Source organism: Phlebotomus papatasi, chromosome 4 (assembly GCF_024763615.1).
Source record: "Phlebotomus papatasi isolate M1 chromosome 4, Ppap_2.1, whole genome shotgun sequence".
In the NCBI taxonomy this organism is placed as follows: Eukaryota; Metazoa; Arthropoda; class Insecta; order Diptera; family Psychodidae; genus Phlebotomus; species Phlebotomus papatasi.
In genome coordinates, this window is record NC_077225.1 from 3,280,715 (window position 1) to 3,299,193 (window position 18,479).

General features: G+C 40.6%; 1 protein-coding gene across 1 annotated transcript; it reads right to left on the reverse strand.

Moving 5' to 3' along the window:
* Positions 1-2,013: 2,013 nt before the first annotated feature.
* LOC129808535 (uncharacterized) lies at positions 2,014-7,273 on the reverse strand. Its single transcript, XM_055858314.1, has 2 exons — positions 2,111-7,273; positions 2,014-2,034 (listed from the first exon to the last, which is right to left on the reverse strand). Exons 1-2 carry the CDS (start codon positions 7,271-7,273, stop codon positions 2,014-2,016), a joined length of 5,184 nt encoding a protein of 1,727 aa, XP_055714289.1.
* Between the last annotated feature and the right edge of the window lie 11,206 nt (positions 7,274-18,479).

Genomic DNA, 18,479 nt, shown 5'->3' on the forward strand with positions numbered 1-18,479 from the left:
CAGGGGGGTCGGGGACCTTAAGTTTAGTATTGATAGAAAGCCCTAAGGCCCAGCTATAACATACTAAAATTTGAGCCCGATCGATGCCATAGGGGCGGAGCTATTGAGAAAACAAAAAAGGGGAGTATTCAAAATGGCGGATGGAGGGGTGGGGGGTGGGGGGTGGGGGGTCAATGCACCAAGTTGCAATTTTCACCCGATATATAACCTTTGCCGAAAACCGCAAGTCGATATCTTTTTTAGTTTAGGAGCTATTAATCTCCAAAGAGCGGCCGGACGGACGGACGGACGGGAACGGTTTTTAGCCATTCATATATTCGTGATCAGGAAGTGTCAAAACACATTCTGGCAAAGTTTGGGGTCGATCGGAGGACATGAGATTTTGTTAGGATTATAGTAGGTGAGATTGTTAAGAATCTCACCTAATATTGTATTGGAATTCAACAAAGTTATAGAATTTTCCGCTGACATTTCCACACTGCTGAAATGGAATAATCCATTATAGAATTTCGTCTAACTAATATCATTTATAGGGTGTTACGTATAAATAATTTGAGTTATAGGGGTAAATTAGACCAATTTTCATTTGAGCAAATAAATGTCATTCGTGAAGCTTGCAAAGAGAATTTTTAAGAAATATTGAGCGATATAATTGCGGTAAATACAAAATTTTGTAGATATTTCACGGCTTTTCATTCCAACATAAGGGGCAACTCATATGTGATTGAAGTAATTCGAGTTTAAGCTGCTAAATCTCTGAAAAAAATCATGTGCTCTTCGACGTCCCCATAGATCTCTCGAAGTTTCGTTTTGTTCCCTGCCACACTGCACTGATTCGTGTTTCCCAAGGGGTTTCTCGAGATTCCCTCCCGTGCGTTCTCTGCCACACTGGTACGCGTTCCCCGTGGGTTCCTCGAGGCCCCCCTCATGGGTTTTCGGACACACTGATGGTTTGAGTTTTTCAGAATGAGTTACCCCTTATTAAGATTGTCTTTTACAATTTATTTAAACAATAGATTTTTAGTTTAAATTTACTATTTTAGGATTGTTGTAAGAGAGGCCAAGATATGGAAAAACAGGAGGTTCAGAAGAAAGTTTGGCAAAAAATATTCAAACTTTTAGATTCCAAATCAGACAAGTCAACTATTTGGAAAAAATTTAAGCTTATACGTGACGAGAAAATTAATGAAATAAAAAACTGGGTGGCATGCGGTGATTGCTTGAAAATATACTCCTTCGATAGCCGGAAGACGGGGACGCTGAATCTTCAAAGACATAACTGCGCAACCGCTTCCGAGGGGATAAATAGAATTACATCGTATTTAACAAAAGCAAATGATGCAGATCGTGTCAAACTTCCACAAGAAGACATAAAGAAATTGACAAAAGCTATGTGCGAGATGGTCGTCAAGGACATGAGACCGATGGAAGCAGTATCCGGAGAGGGTCTACTCTCAGTCCTCCAAACTGTATATAACCTGTGGTAATGTGTTACCTGGATTAAATAATACAAAGAAATGTGATTAGACCTATCCGGAAGGCTCCAGAGGACTGCCTCAAATACCTGAATAAAATGATACAAAGATGAGTTATTCGACCTGTCCGGAAGGTTAGAGTACTGCCTCAAATACCTGGAATAGTTAAATATTGAGTACTATCTGGATCGAAAGGCGATTTTTTACTTCACTACTTTTTATTGAACAAATCAAATTCAGAGTCTAAATAAATTTCACGGAACAAAAACTTTTTTCTTCTCTCATTCAATCGCGGTAAAAAACTCTTGTCTGTCAAAATTTCGCCATACGTGTTTTCGTGGTGAATGGTTGTTGCGGCGAAATTGATGTAGAAAACATCGCAAGTGAATTTTAAAATTCTAACGGTCACTCTGCGATGTTCCATATTCCCCGGGATGAAGCGGCTGCTTCAGAACTTCTTGTTCTGTTTCCTCTGACATCGGAAGTGGAGCGATTCGTGTGACTGCTCGTTTGTACGTACCATTCTTCGTGCGAACTGTCACCACCCTTGTCTTCTGGTCTTCCCCGGGATGAACATCCGTAATTCTTCCCAGAATCCAAGCAAGTGGCGGCATGTTTTCTTCAATGAGAAGAACTAAATCTCCTGGCTGAACATTGGGTTGAGCCGCCTTCCATTTGCGTCTTTTCTGCATGTTGAGAAGAACTTCGCGACTCCAACGTCGCCAAAAGTGCTGCACGAGTTGGTCGTTGATCCTCCACTGATTGAGTCGGTTGGGAGGAATGTTCGTGACGTCATGAGATGGTAGTGAGTTCATTGGTCCTCCAATGATGAAGTGCCCAGGGGTAAGGACGTCCATGTCTGAAGGATCTGATGATTGTGATGTAAGCGGTCTCGAGTTTAGGCACATTTCTACCTCTGCAAGTACTGTGAGAAAGTTTTCCTGGGTGAGCTTGACATTTCCGGTGACTCGATAAAAATGTCTCTTGAACATCTTCACTGCGCTTTCCCACAAACCCCCAAAGTGTGGACTTCGTGGAGGGATGAAATGAAATGTTGTACTGTCCTGAGCTGAATACTTGATGATTTTCTCCTTAAGAGATTTCTCGGTGAGGAATCGATGGATTTCGGTGAGTTGTCCAGAGGCACCCACGAAATTTGTCGCGTTGTCACAGAATATGTCTGATGGTTTTCCTCGTCTAGCAGTGAATCTCTTCAGCGCTGCGATGAATGCTTCTGCAGACAGTTCTGTGACCAACTCCAGGTGAATGGCCTTGCTCACGAAACAGATAAAGACAGCCACGTACATCTTCACAGTAGTTCCACGACGAATCGGTAACTTGACGTGAAAAGGGCCGCAAAAATCAACACCAACTTTCGAGAAAGGGCGTGAAAACTGCACTCTATCTGCCGGAAGATTTCCCATGATTTGATGTGCTGATCTCGGATTGCATCTGAAGCATTGAACACATTTGTGAGCGACTTTCTTGGCGATGTCAAGTCCACGGAGAGGCCAGTATTGCTGTCGCATGGTAGATAAAATCATTTGTGGACCACCGTGGCAAGTTTCCAAGTGAACCCTCTCCGCAACCAAATGTGTGAAATGATGTTTGTCCGGGAGTAGCACCTGATGCTTCTGAGAAACTGGCAAGTTCGACTTTTGAATCCTACCTCCGACTCTGATGAGTCCTGATTCATCGATGAAAGGATTCAAGTCAAGAATTCGCGACTGCCTAGGCAATGGCTTCTTGGAACTCAAGGCTTGAATTTCTTGGCGAAAAGCTTGGGCTTGAATGTGAAAAATGATGTGAGTGTTTGTCGCACGTAGCTCGGAAGCGGTGAGTGGACCAGATTGGCCACTTGTGTGTGTAATCTTCGCTCTCGCGTTGAAAATGAATCTTCTCCAGTACGACAAAAGTCTGACCATCTTGGAATGGGATGAAAAATCTTCGATTACTTTCCAGAAGCTAGTTTCAAGACTCACTGTGCAAGTAATTAGAGTATTCTCTAGTTCTTCAGAATCCGAGATGTCATCTGTGAGTGAGTTTTCAAGGGCGGAAATGTCTGGACCATGCCACCAGAGTGTGTGCCTTGCTAATTCGCTTGGTGATATTCCTCTCGAAGCTACATCTGCGGGGTTCAGTTCTGATGGAACATGATTCCAAAGATGGCGTGGAATTTCACTTTGAATTTCTGAAACCCGGTTGGCAACGAAGGTTTTCCACTTCTGGGGTTCCTTGGCAAGCCAGTAAAGCACGATTTTTGAGTCTGAGTATGCCTTCACAGACATAATTTTGACTGTGAGTGCTCCCTTGATTGATTGTAGAAGTTTAACTGCCAGTACCGCTGCACACAATTCAAGACGTGGCAATGTAACTTGCTTGAGTGGTGCCACTCTTGTCTTGGAGCACAGAAGTCTGCAACTTGTCTCCTGATTCTTGTTGACAGTCATGATGTAGGCACAAGCCGCATAGGCTTTCTCGGACGCATCACAAAAAAGTAGAATGTGATATTCTGTTGGCTCCTGGTGGGAAGTGACGTGTCGCGGAACGTGAATATGTGTGACATCCATGATGTTTTGCCTGTAGACCAACCATCTTTGCATGATTTCTTCTTCTCCAGACAAATCAGTGTCCCAATCGACCTTCAGCTGCCACAATGACTGCATGAGAATCTTAGCGGTTATGACTACTGGTGCCAGAAATCCCAATGGATCAAAGACCCTGGAAATTTCTGACAAAATGACACGTTTTGTGATGATCTCACTGCATGGTGAAGTTGTGAAAGTGAAAACGTCTTGTGAAGGGCTCCACCTGACTCCGAGTGCTTTGATGCTGTCATCTGCTCCTGGTAAATCCGCTGATTGGACTTCACACTCTTCCTCAGGTACTCCATCTAGTGCTGCAGAGTCACTAGACATCCACTTTGTAAGGTGAAAGCCTCCCTTCTCCATTAGCTCACTCATCTGATGACGAAGTTCCTTGGCAGACTCCAATGTTGCCTGACCAGAAAGAAAATCATCGACATAAAAATCGTTAACTGCTGCCTTTTGAGCTAATGGATACTGATTCCCCTCGTCAACTGCAAGCTGCTGAATTGTTCTGGTACTCAAGTATGTCGCGCTGGCTGTCCCATACGTAACAGTTGACAATAGAAATGTTTGGATTGACTTGTAAGGGTCATTCCTCCACAAGATGCGTTGAAGATTTTGATCTTCCTCCTGAACCAACACCTGTCGGAACATCTTACGTATATCGGCTTTGATCACAACATTGTACTGTCTGAAGCGAATCAAGATGTTGAAAATATCCTCTTGAGTCCTTGGGCCCACCATGAGAACATCATTGAGGGCTACTCCTGTAGTGGTTTTGGCGGATGCATCAAAAACCACTCTAACGGGCGTAGACGAGGATGATTCTTTCACAACCGGGTGGTGAGGAAGATATACTGCTGGTTTGGTAGATGAGTAGTCCGGGGGCATCAATCTCATGTGTCCAAGCTGTTCATACTCTGTCATGAACTTCATGTACTTCTCGCGCAACTCTGGGTTTTTGCGAAGTTTTCGCTCTATACAGAGGAACCTCTTCCTGGCAATATCATGTGAATCACCCAAGAGATGCAAATTGTCCCTAGTAGGGAGAGAGACGACATATCTACCACGTTCATCTCGATGTGTGTTCTGTTTGTAGTGGGCTTCGCAAGTACTTTCTTCCTTGGATAGGATGGGCTTGGTTGCTTCCAGCTCCTCTATTTTCCAGAACTTTTCCAGCTGGTGCTGAAGTGAATCGGATTGCTCACAGGTGTCGACTGCACAAAAGCAATTGGCATCCCCACTGGTCTGTGTTGAGGTGAAGCTTCCGGCCACCACATACCCAAAAACAGTTTCAAGTAGCATTGGTGAGCCTTCAATCTTCCCCGGGAGGATCACCTTGGCAAATATATCAACTCCCAAAAGCATGTCGATTGAATTTGGATATGCAAACTGCGGGTCTGCAAAATTGATTCCTTGAGGAAGTGTCCAATTTGCTGAAACCTTTGCTGTGGGCTGATTATTGACGATCTTGTCCAATATGAGAAACTCACATTTGGCGGTGAATGAAAAATCTCTGGACGCAATTGTCGCCTGCGTGGCATGGGGAATGTCTGTACACATATTGCCAATGCCAGCAATAGTGAAATTTTGCTTCACGTATGTTCGCAGGTGAATCTTTTCAGCAAATCGTTTTGTAATGAAATTGACTTGACTACAAGAGTCAAGCAAAGCTCTACATCTCTGCCTCCTTCCATCGCTGTCAATGATGAAGAGACTGATTGTGGGAAGGAGAGAATGCTGGGCCACTGTTGGGTGACTGACAAGTGTAGCTGGAGCTGACAATTGAGACGGTTTCTGTGTTTGCGTCGATTGTGGAACTGCTGAGGTCCCTGATGTGGCCTGAGGTGAAGCTGCTGTGTCTTCAATTGATTGCGAGCGCACTTGTGGTGAAACTGAAGTGTTTCCTGAAGAAGTGCCTGCCGTAATTGCTTCATGCAGAAGCGTATTGTGACGCAAGCCACAGCGTCTACAATTGGATGACTCACAAGACTCAATGGGATGAGAATGTCTGAGGCAATTGATACAAATCTTGTGTGCCCTGACCAATTCCAACTGATTAGATGGAGATGAGTTCAGGAACTTGTAGCACTGAATGATCCTGTGGGATCCTCGAGAGCAAATGACACACTTTTTGTCAGTAGTGACAGCGCAACTGACCCGTTGAGTGGGTTTAGCCTCAGATTTTCCGTCAGCCTTAGCTGGCTTGGAATCCTTGGATTTCTTGACTGCAGAAGCGTCGCCAGAGCAGACCATTCCAAGAGAATCACAGCGTTTCTTAAGGAATTTCATGAATTGTTGCCATGTGGGAACCTCTGAAGCTGTGATTTCCCTGGACCAAAGTGTCTTTGTCTCACTATCCAGTTTGTTAAGAATGATGTAAATGAGCCAAATGTCGCGTTCAGTGCAACCGATGGTGTCCAGGGCCTGTATAACCTTGTTGGATGTGATGTAAAGGCTGCGTAGAACTTTCGGGTTTGCATCAACAATATTTGGCTGCTCAAAGAATGTGCGCAGATATTCTGTGGTGATATTCTGCTTCTTCTCGTATTCATCCTGAATGAGCTCCCATGCCACATGGTAATTTTCGCCTGTCATTGCGAGATGATGTACGACAGACTCTGCTTCTCCGCACAGGTAGCCTTTTAGATATTGGAATTTTTCGGCGTCTGAGAGAGAGCTTTTGTTGTGAACAGCACTGGTGAACATTTCCCTGAATGATATCCATTCGGTATAGTTTCCAGAAAACTTAGGAACCGAGAGCTGGGGCAATTTGGTGCTGCCTGACGCTGAGCCATTCATGGATTCCATAAGCTTGCTGTTGAGCTTGAGTTGTTCTTCCCACATGCGTGTGAGACTCTGCATTGACTCTGAATTGATGTTGTCGTGACTGGTTGTAGATTGGGCATCATCTTGTGCTTCAATTTCGCTCAAAAGCTTCTTGAGTTTTATCTGCAGTGCCAAAATTCGATCACTGAACTGTGACTCTTCCTCTTGTTCTGCGGAAAAACCTTCATCACTGAGTGCTGGCGCGCTGTATACTTGCTGCTGAACACTGTCGAACTTCTCACTGAGGGTTTGAAGCTCTTTCTCATAGACAAGGAGTTCTTGAGAAGAATGATCAAACTTCTGGCTAATGAGACCCTCAAGCTTGGTCAATTTCCCCTTGTAAGCACCCCTTTGGCGGTGTAGAGTAGCAATTGTGGCCATGCTTCGAGCTTTAGCAAGATGAGCTTATGTTCAGTTGGCTGAATTCTTCCACAGGAGTTGCTTCAAAGTTGGCGGACGAAGGACCATTAAAATGGTAATGTGTTACCTGGATTAAATAATACAAAGAAATGTGATTAGACCTATCCGGAAGGCTCCAGAGGACTGCCTCAAATACCTGAATAAAATGATACAAAGATGAGTTATTCGACCTGTCCGGAAGGTTAGAGTACTGCCTCAAATACCTGGAATAGTTAAATATTGAGTACTATCTGGATCGAAAGGACCATTAAAATGGTAATGTGTTACCTGGATTAAATAATACAAAGAAATGTGATTAGACCTATCCGGAAGGCTCCAGAGGACTGCCTCAAATACCTGAATAAAATGATACAAAGATGAGTTATTCGACCTGTCCGGAAGGTTAGAGTACTGCCTCAAATACCTGGAATAGTTAAATATTGAGTACTATCTGGATCGAAAGGCGATTTTTTACTTCACTACTTTTTATTGAACAAATCAAATTCAGAGTCTAAATAAATTTCACGGAACAAAAACTTTTTTCTTCTCTCATTCAATCGCGGTAAAAAACTCTTGTCTGTCAAAATTTCGCCATACGTGTTTTCGTGGTGAATGGTTGTTGCGGCGAAATTGATGTAGAAAACATCGCAAGTGAATTTTAAAATTCTAACGGTCACTCTGCGATGTTCCAACCTGAGTGTCAAACATGGTAAAATAATACCAATTAAAGATGAAATTCCGCATCCCACAACAATATCACGAAATATCAGCTCATTGGGCTTGAATGCAAGGACCAGCTTGAAAGAAATTTTGAGTGATATGCTTCAAAATTCTGAAGGTGCAGCCATAACTACAGATTTATGGACGGAAAAATACGATAACCTCACCTATATGTCTTTGACTTTCCATTATGTATCAGACATGAAAACCCAAAAGCGTTGCCTGGGTATACGCCCCCTGTTGCCGGAGAATAAAACTGGAGAATACTTAAAGCGTGAAATTATTAATGCACTCCAAACTTTCAATCTTTATGGAAGCATAGAGAACATTGTTTTCGTGACCGATCGTGGAGCTAATATAATAAATGCGCTCAAAGATACGTGCTGGATCAATTGTTTTGCACATATGTTAAATAATACGGTGCACAATGCGCTTAATCAGAATGACGAGGCTAAGGAAATACTAGAGATATGTCGAGAAGTGGTTGAAGATGACGAAGTCGAGCCAAAAAAGAGCCGGATGGACACGGTGTCTGATTTTTTCGAGCCGTGACACTTAGGAGAGCTAGAAAATTACAAGGCTCTAGCAGTCGGAGACGACGAGAGCTTTGCTCTCTTACCATGGTGGGAATCCCAAAAGAAGACATTCCCAAAACTATACAAGTTGTCAAAATTCATATTTGCTGTTCCAGCCAGCTCTGCTCCTTCGGAAAGAGTATTTTCTGCTGCAGGAAATATAATTACTGACAAAAGAAGTAGACTAGATCCTGACCTTGTCGGTGACATATTAATACTAAAAAGTAATTGGGACCTTCTGAAAGATTAATAAAAATATTTAAAAAAAAAATTAAGTTTTATTTTCAACATTTCATACTTTATTTATTTTATATTTTATTAGGTAAAGCATATAGTATGTAAAACGTAAAGTAGACGACATTAGATAATTCATTTAATCTATAAATTTCTAAAATTAAGTATTCTGTTTCTAAAACCAACCCTAAAGATTTGTATCATTGATTCTACAAAACTTCTAAAATCAATACTTTTGGTTTCGGTACACCTTTCAGATCAGGAAAATTTAACGAAATCAAAATTCACATTCATTTCTTTCTCAAACATTTTCCATATATTTATTTCACTCTTTATAATTCAAAATCGGTTTGAACTAAATTGAATTTGATGTGATTTTCAAAAGGAGAAGAGTGCAAATGAGTCAGAGATGTGCAAAAGTTTTAGACGAACAGGGGTTTTAGTTTTGATTCCATAAAATTTTCCAGATTTAAAAGGTGTGCGCAGAAACCATTAGGATTGATTTTAGAAGTTTTGTAAAATCAATCCTAGCAATCTTCGGAGTCGATTTTAGGAACAAAATGCTTTCTTTTACAAATTCATAGATTAATTTGAATTGTGCAATATCGTCTACGTTAAGTTTTACATATACTACAAGTTTTACTTTAAATGAAATATAAGATAAATAAAATAAAAAATCGTGAAATTGAGAATAAAAAAAATATTTTTAATATTTTATGGATCTTTTAGAACGTCCCAATTACTTTTCAGTATTAATATGTCATCGAAAAGGTCAGGATCCAGACTGCTCCTTTTGTCAGTAATTATATTTCCTGCAGCAGAAAATATATTTTCCGAGGGAGCAGAGCTGGCCGCAATAGCAAATATGAATTTTGACAACTTGCATAATTTTGGGAACGTGTTTTTTCAGATTCCAAGCATGAGAAAAGGGTGAATTTTTCGTCGTCTCCGACTGCCAAGGCTTTCTAATTTTCCAACTCTCCTAAATTTAACGGCTTGAAAAAATCTGACACTGCATCCATACGGCTCTTTTTTGGCTCGACTTCTTCAATCACATTTTGTTCAATTTCCTCCTGTTAACTTTTTATACGCGCTACCACTTATTCCATTTTACTGCTTTGTTTTCCCCCTCCCCACCCCTACTCTATCACCACCGAAAACCATGTTTTTGGTTTTTCTCAAAATTGGCCCAGCTTTTGGAATGATTTTTGGATATGTTTTAGGGCTAGGCCAGGCGAACATTTCGCCCAAACACACCTATGACCGGAAAATTCTCCATTTTAAATTATTGAAGATCAAAGATCAACCACTTTAGAAGGCTCATTTTTCAACCGATTTGGTTAAATTTGATTTTTTTTTCGAAATGTATTGCAATTTCTAACGCAGCTGCATCGGTCTTCATCGGTAGTGAACCGGTTAAGTACCGATTTTTTGATTTTCAAATGCTTTTGTGATTTATGACTCTAGTAGATCAGCGATACCAAAAGATTATGCAAAAAAATAATTTACGGTGAATTTCCTTTAATTTTTTCAATAAAATTTCTTAGATCTACGTGAAGCACACCAAAAATGATTTTTACTTGCATTATTTTACTCACAAAACATGATAAATAAAACAAAATAATATTTTTTCTTGTCTACCTAAAATTATTTCTTTGTAATGTTTGAAGTTTGAATGTAATCATAAAGTAGAAGGTTGTAGGTATCTACGATAGTTAAATATCTAACTATCTGCTATATAGTAAATATTTAAGCTCTAAAGTGATGAATTTTCAAATGACTGCACTGGTAAATTATTTTAATTTTTATTTATATTATCAATTTTTTAAGCAAAACCCTTTTGGGAATAGAAAAGTCACAATTAGGGGAAACTGGAGAACACTGCGATTTTTCAATCACATATTCGAGTTCAGAGGATAAGACCTATAGGAATTTATAGGCACTATAGGGATGCTTGTCCACTGAAGAAATGGTCGAGATAATCCAAGTAGTTTAGAACTAAAAATTAGTATTTGGTGGTACCCCGTGTTTGGTGATGCCCCAGTTTCCCCTACTCTTATATAACATATTTCATCAGACTGAAAATTATTTACTGGTATCGTGAGAAAAATGACTTAAATTTTTAGGCAATTTTGTCCCTATTATCCATAAAGATAAAAAATTGTTTATTATTTTCTTTCTTATTGTTGATTTTCGGTCAGAAAAAAAGCATCTCGTTCTTAAAAAGTTATTCTAAGGTTTTTATTTTTGTTAAAATGAAATTTTATATTTTACTGAGTAAATTGAATCGTTATACTGTCCAAATAGTCCAATTAATTTGTTAATCGTGTTAATGAAACAAAAATACCGCATTACTGTTTTTCGGGTTAATAAGTAAAAAGACGGGTAAATTTACATTTCTTGCGGATCGGGTCGGGTACGGGTATTATTTTTTGTATTGCGGGTCGGGCCGGGTCGGATAGCACTAAATTTCAACGGGTCGGGTCGGGTACAGATCAAATTCACTGCGGGTGCGGGTTGGAAAAAACCCTAAAACCCGACCCGTGCAGGTCTCTAGTGTCGAGTGCCGATTTATGAGTGATCGAGATGATAACTTGCAACTTTTGTCGCTAGTGTCGATAATTCTCGACACTAATTTATCGACACCTCTAGAGCTGTCGATTTGTATAGTCGAAGTGAAATTTAAGGAACATTTTACATTTTTTTTTATAAGTAAATACCCTTTTTTACTCATTTAATTTATCTTTATTAAATTGTTTTTTAATAATAAGTATGATCCTTGTGAAATTTTATTTCCGGGCCAATCTTAAAATGGAACATTTTAAGGAATAATAGTTTCTTCTTGTAGTCCGGGAAAGGTTTATTAGAGAGTGATCTTATACTCGGTGATTAAGTTTGAAACACTGGCCAGGAAGTTAATGGTGATGTTTCTCATGGATTAGTTCTCGTGAAAATTTCATAGAGTAGAAAGTGGACACTCATCCGTCTGCTTCCTTCAGGTCTTTTGCTTCTCCTTGCCAAATGTAAAACACACTACAAGCCACCAAAAATCACCGCACTGATGAGATGAAAAATAATTCCTGAAATTTTTGGAGCCATTCACTCAGCGACTGACGTGTAGCAAGTCTTTTAGGGTCAATTATTTTGTGAAAATCTAAGACAAAGTAAAGAGATCTGCGTAAATAGGCAGAAATTATATATATATGTTGTAGACCTCCTCATTTTTTCACTCGATTCACTAAAAAAAACGCTAAATACTTTGGACTCTCTACTTTATTAGGTGTTAACGTGTCCACGTCCACTCTCGTTCTGTCGCCGTTTGTTGGTTCGTCAGTCCTCGTCCGTCGTGGAGCGCCGCCTCGCGGAACTCCGTCAAATCGTCAGTTTAAATGTCATGTCGGTTGGGTCAGGTCTACAGCTCGGCCAACCTGACCCTGTGATCGGCCTCGATCACCCTACCGTCCATCTGTCTATTTATATAATAACATGTTCTTTATTAAATGAACTAAATCTAATATAAATTTAAATCTAATCTATCAATAAAGTAATTTGATTGAGAACCCTACCCTACTCGTCTGATTCTTCATTTACGTGCGACAGTCGGCTCTGGTTCTGAAAGCAATCAATGGATCTCCAAAGTCTGATATTTCTTGCTTCGACAATCCCCGAATATGGTATCTGAGTGATTTGACAATTCTCCACGTCTCTAACCACGTAACGGTCGTGTGGCAGCACCTTTTCTACTACATACGGCCCTTTGTACTTGGAAATCAGCTTCTTATTGGTCCCTACTGTGCTGTCAATGTTTCTCAAAAGAACAAAATCACCGACCTGGTATACAACTGGAGGCTGATGAGTCTTCCCAAACTGTTTCAGGTTCTGTTCCTGGACTCTCGCTATTCTTTGGGCCGCAGTTTCTCTTAGAGCTTGTAAATCTCTCGTTTCTTCCCCGATACCCTTCATTTCCAGATACTCTGTTAAGTAATCTATATCATCACCTCTCTAGTCAACTCCAAATAGCAGCTTACTAGGAGTAGTACCAATCGACCTTTGCCACGAATTATTAATTGCGAATTCAACCTTGCTCAATTGTTGGACCCAATCAGAATGCTGCAAAGGTTCACTCAACTTTGCCAACATTGGCGTAATTACTCTGTTCACTCGTTCTACCTGCCCGTTCGCTTGGGGTGACGCTGTCGCCACTTCAACGTGTGAAATATTCCTCTCGGCCAAAAAGGACTTGAATTCGTTTGACTTGAAACAACTACCCTGATCTGACACTATTCTGACTGGGCGACTGTAGTAGTCGAAAAACTTTTTAAGGGCACAGCACACTTCCTTTGCACTGGTGGATGACACTGCATAAAATTTCGTGAACTTTGTGAACCCAACTACAACCACCAATAAGTGTTTTCTTTTCGACTGCAGGGAAGGGAGAGGACCTAGGTGGTCCACATGGAGAGTGTGGAATGGCACTGGTTGTTTTGGAATGTTATACAACGCTTGTTGATTTCTCCGCGACGGGACCGAATAAAATGGACACTTGACGCAATTCTTCACATATGATTCTATCTTTTCTTTCATATCAGGGAACCAGTAATGAGAGCGCATTTTCTCATAACACTTCTGGAACCCAAAATGACCGATCTTCTCATGTACGTGTCGAATGAGATTTACTTCCATCTCAGCTGGTACGTAAAAGTACAATCTTCCTTGTCTATCGTTACGATAGACTTGCCCATCTTTCAGCGCATACATCTTGTGGTCGCTTTTCTCTAGTCTCAATTTCAAGTCCCTTATCACTCCGCCCCTACTCTGGGTAGCACTCAACTGAAAATCTACGTCCTCACAATCCACTGCCGCCACCGGACAATTCCTACTCAATGCATGAACATGGTTCATCTGACTCCCACTTCGATGAATTATCTTGTAATTAAAATTCCCTAATTCTAATGCCCACCTTTGAATCCGAGGACTGTGTGTCCTATTATTCAGTGTCATGGCCAAAGACCCACAATCTGTCACTATTACAAAAGGAATACCTTTTAAGTATACTCGGAATCGCTTTAACGCATAAATTATCGCCAACGTCTCAAGTTCGTATGAGTGGTACTTGGATTCAGCTGTTGATGCACTCTTTGAAAAGTAAGCTACCGGATGTAACTTCTTATCCTGTTGTCTCTGCAAAATCACTGCCCCAAAACCCAAAGAACTAGCATCCGTATGCAATTCTGTTTCTTTTTTTGGATCATATATCGCCAACACTGGCGCAGAAACCAACTTCTCCTTCAATCTCTCATATGCATCTCTACACTCATCACTAAACTCAAATGTCACCCCCTTTTTCAACAAATTAAGCAATAGACGCGCGATTTTTGAAAACCCCGCCACAAATTTCCTAAAGTAGGAACATAGTCCTACGAATGAATGCAACTCTTTTGCATTTCTGGGCTCTGGATACCTTTCAATAGCCTCCAAGTGGTCATTGCTGGGACGAATCCCTTCCCCAGAACCTGAGTATCCTAAATACTCAATGGAATTGTATCCAAATTTACATTTAGATTCCTGAATCTCTAGGCCATTTTCGGCCAAACAAATCAATAGTTTCTGCAACGTATCTACGTGTTCCTCAAAACTCTCACTGGCTATTAAAATGTCATCCATGTATACTATTATTAACCCCTTCTCAATGAATTCTCGCAGAATTCTCACGATAAATCTTTGAAAAACACTTGGGGCATTTTTCAACCCAAAAGGCATCCTCAAAAACTCGAACTGCCCCTCTGGCGTCACAAAAGAAGTGTACTTTATTGAATCTTCTGCCACTTTAACGTGGTGAAACCCACTCTTTAAATCAATCATCGTAAAGATATTCTTTCCCCTCAAATGGTCCAAGCAATCTTCAATCAACGGAAGGGGGTAATTATCACGAATTGTTAATGCATTTAATGCTTTGTAATCGATACACAACCTGGGCTCTCCATTCTTTTTCGTGGTTAACACAATTGGAGACGCGTAGGGAGAGTCACTCGGTCTGGCAATGCCATTATCACACCACTCTTGAATAATATTTCTCACTACCTCTTTATCCGAATATGCTAACCTTCTAGGACGCTGGAAGAATGGAACATCATTCGTCAATCTGATCTTAAGATCAAATCCCTCTGATTTCGCTTCCGCATTAAATTTCTCAAAAATAACATTTTCTGATTAGATTTTTCAGCTCTCTCTGGCAATTATTTGACAACTCTGGACAAACACTAATTTCGGGATTTACTACCCCAACAAAACCTTCACTACTTGCACTCGGTACCTTGAAATTACACTCTTGGACAATTACTAGAATGTCCTCATCTCTACCGAAAATTTCGAACACTTCATCGAATTCAGCATTATCTTCCCCATTATCTATTTCTGTCCCTAACATCCCTGAAACCGGCTCTTCATCTCTACAGGTTAATTCTTCATATTCCTCTTGGCCACTCGTATCAGTCCTCCAGTTTGAAACCTGATCAGTAGACTTTTCCACCCCTGTAGAAAACTGAAGCTCATTCCCAATCTCAGAATGGTTTGTCACATCTTGAACTGAATTTGTATCTTTAAGATTCTCAAGTGCCAATGTGCCCATGACGCACTGGAGGAGACCTGAATAATTGCCAAATTCATCGAAACAAATTCCAGAATCTTTATTAAGAGTTAATCCAATATTAAAAGACTTCATAGCATTTCGTCCCAACAAAACTTCAAATGGCATGACTCTATCTGGGACAACAAATATTTCAATTGGTTTGTTTGAATTCATCAAAATTACTTGACAATGAATCTTTCCATAACTATAAATTTCGGCTCCACTCAGTCCTTTGTATGGAAGAACTTTAGCTTTATCATTGGGGACAAATTTGTCCGGCACTCTAGATCTCTGGATCATACTGATTGGGCTGCCGGTGTCGAGCAAAGACATGAGATCCAATATTACCTCGCCCTTATTAGAACCAGAATCAAATATCACACTTACCTTCTGAAAAACTTTCACGTCATCTGAGCTAATCCCTGCCTCGTTGGATTCCTCTGCTGCCGCTGATACTTCTGCTCCTGCTTCTCCCTTGGTCTTGTAAAGTGGGCACTGCTTAATCTGATGACCAGCCTTCTTACACTTGAAGCAGGTGTCTCTCTCGCTCTTGGGCTTGGAACATTCCGAGGAAAAATGTCCTCTCTCTGAACAGTTGTAACAGCGGATCTGCTGGGCATTTGTCGTTGATTTGACAGGCAATTTCTCAATTCTCTGCACCGCTGGAGTTGCACTCATCAACTGTCTCTCGTATCTGCGCAGATTCCTTTTCAAATCATCAATTGTTTTGCACCCTGCGAGGATTGAAATATTCGTGGACTTGTCCTGAAGCCCCTCAAGAATTGCGCAGATCACATCCTCCTCAGGTATTGGATAGCCTGACACCAAGGCCTGCATTGCCAAGACATACTGGTGACAAGTCTCATGTGATGTCTTCTTGCGTGTTCTCATCTTATCCAATATCTCTCGCACTGTCAATTCCCGGCCAAATTCATCCCTCAGTGCTTCCCGCAATTCCGCCCAGGTCTTGAATCTTCCACTACGAATTAGATCCCTTGCTGGTTCACTCTTGATAAGGCGTCGAACAAAAACAAGACGGGATCTGTCAGATACGGCAAAATCATCACAATTTGCCTCGAAATCTTCTATCCACTGCTGCACTCTGAAGCCATCATCGCCTGTGAAAGCCTCTACTGCATTCTCAATGTCTTGGAATGTACATTTGACTCCAATATCCTGTTTTGGAACACTCAATAATTTCACTAGTGTTGTACGAATCGTGCCTTCATTGATCGTAGCTTGTTGTTTTTCATCATCAACTCGTTTTTCTAGAAGATTCGGGGCTGAACTCCCAATGGAATTTTCCATTTGCAATGTTGGCGTCACTCGCTCTTCAACGGCCAATTTGAATTTGGTGGCCGCCGCTGCTTGTTCATCCACAAAATTTTCCTCATCTGAGCTCACTGCAAAATTTATAGGAATTTGTCGTGCTTTCCATGGGGCGCTCACTCCAGAATCTTTTGCATCTTGATTCTTCCCCTTGTTCACTGCAGACTCTACCGCGTGTGATGGCGTCACTCCAATAACCCTCTCAAAAAGCGCTCGAATTTTCATGGGAGATACTGTGGAGGGCAGATTCTCTCCTATGTCCATCAAGGCTTGCCTCATCTCCTCCACTGTGGGCCTACTGTACCCCACACCTGAAGCTGTAGACCTCCTCATTTTTTCACTCGATTCACTCAAAAAAAAACGCTCAATACTTTGGACTCTCTACTTTATTAGGTGTTAACGTGTCCACGTCCACTCTCGTTCTGTCGCCGTCCGTTGGTTCGTCAGTCCTCGTCCGTCGTGGAGCGCCGCCTCGCGGAACTCCGTCAAATCGTCAGTTTAAATGTCATGTCGGTTGGGTCAGGTCTACAATGTAGATGATTTTTTTTACTTGCATTTCTTCCGGAAGCTCCAGAATTGTTTTTATACTGCAAATTTCTCATCTTGGCTCCAAATGAAAAAGGGGCTTCCGGGGCTTCCTGGATAAGCCCAATTTCCATAAAAATATCATTAATGGGTTGACTACTTCAACTTACAGTCACTGAAACGATGGAAACGACCGTAATAACTCACATTGCAAATTCAAAACAAGCGTTTTTGAGGTTATGTTTCATTGTCCCAAAGTGTCACATTAACGAGGCGATAATGCGTGAAGAGCCGACACTCATTTCATCTCATCATTTGGATCTAACGATACTAGAGATTCGATGGTGTCGAATCGATACTAGCGAGAGTCAAAGTTATCATTTCACCCCTGGCTTCATTCGATTATCACCTGTTTGCATCAATGGGTCACGCTCTTGCAGAGCAGCACTTCAATTCGTACGATAACATCGCGGAATGACTTGACGATTATTTTGAGGAGAAAAGGGAAGGATTGCTTTTAGCGAGGAGTCCATATATTACCAAGAAAGTGGGAAAACTGTATAAAAAGTGATGGAAGATTCTTTGAATAAATTAGTTATCTGCATTTTACTGATTTTTTTATGTTTTTTCTAAGCAAAAAAATCGCACATCAAACTTATAGACCTGGTAACATCAATTTTAGACAATTATTAGAGTATTTTAAATAACGTTTTGCACATTTTCTATTTGATGTAAAAATCAGTCAAAAACCATGATTGTTTCAACTTAAATCCGTGAGATGCACCATGTGGAAAATGTATGAGTAAATGAATGGTCAAATACTTATACAGCCAATAAAAGAAGCCTCATAATCGCCAAATACGATTTTTACAATTTTTAGAAAAATTTTACATTTTTTTAATTTTTATAAAATTCTAATAAAAAAATAAAACCCAAGTCTACAAAACTACTATTAGGGTCGGATGAACGTCTGTAGACAGGGAACTCCTATTGACACTTTTGTCAAAATGTTGAAAATTATTGAATAGGGTAAATGTCCTAAATCAAAACCATTTCCAGACGCTTAAACTTTGACAGAAGATTCAACACATTAAGTTCATATTTTTTCTGAAGAGAATTACGTAAATTTGCTCCTTGTCTCTTCTAGAATATTGCAGTTTAGTGAAAATTTTTAAAA

Bases quoted from the DNA above. Each gene is read 5' to 3' on its own strand.
- LOC129808535 (XM_055858314.1), bottom strand. From the start codon at position 7,273: ATGGCCACAATTGCTACTCTACACCGCCAAAGGGGTGCTTACAAGGGG. The intron at 2,035-2,110 runs GTTCTTCTCATT...ATCCCGGGGAAG, and splicing joins ATGTTCAGCCAGGAGATTTA to ACCAGAAGACAAGGGTGGTG.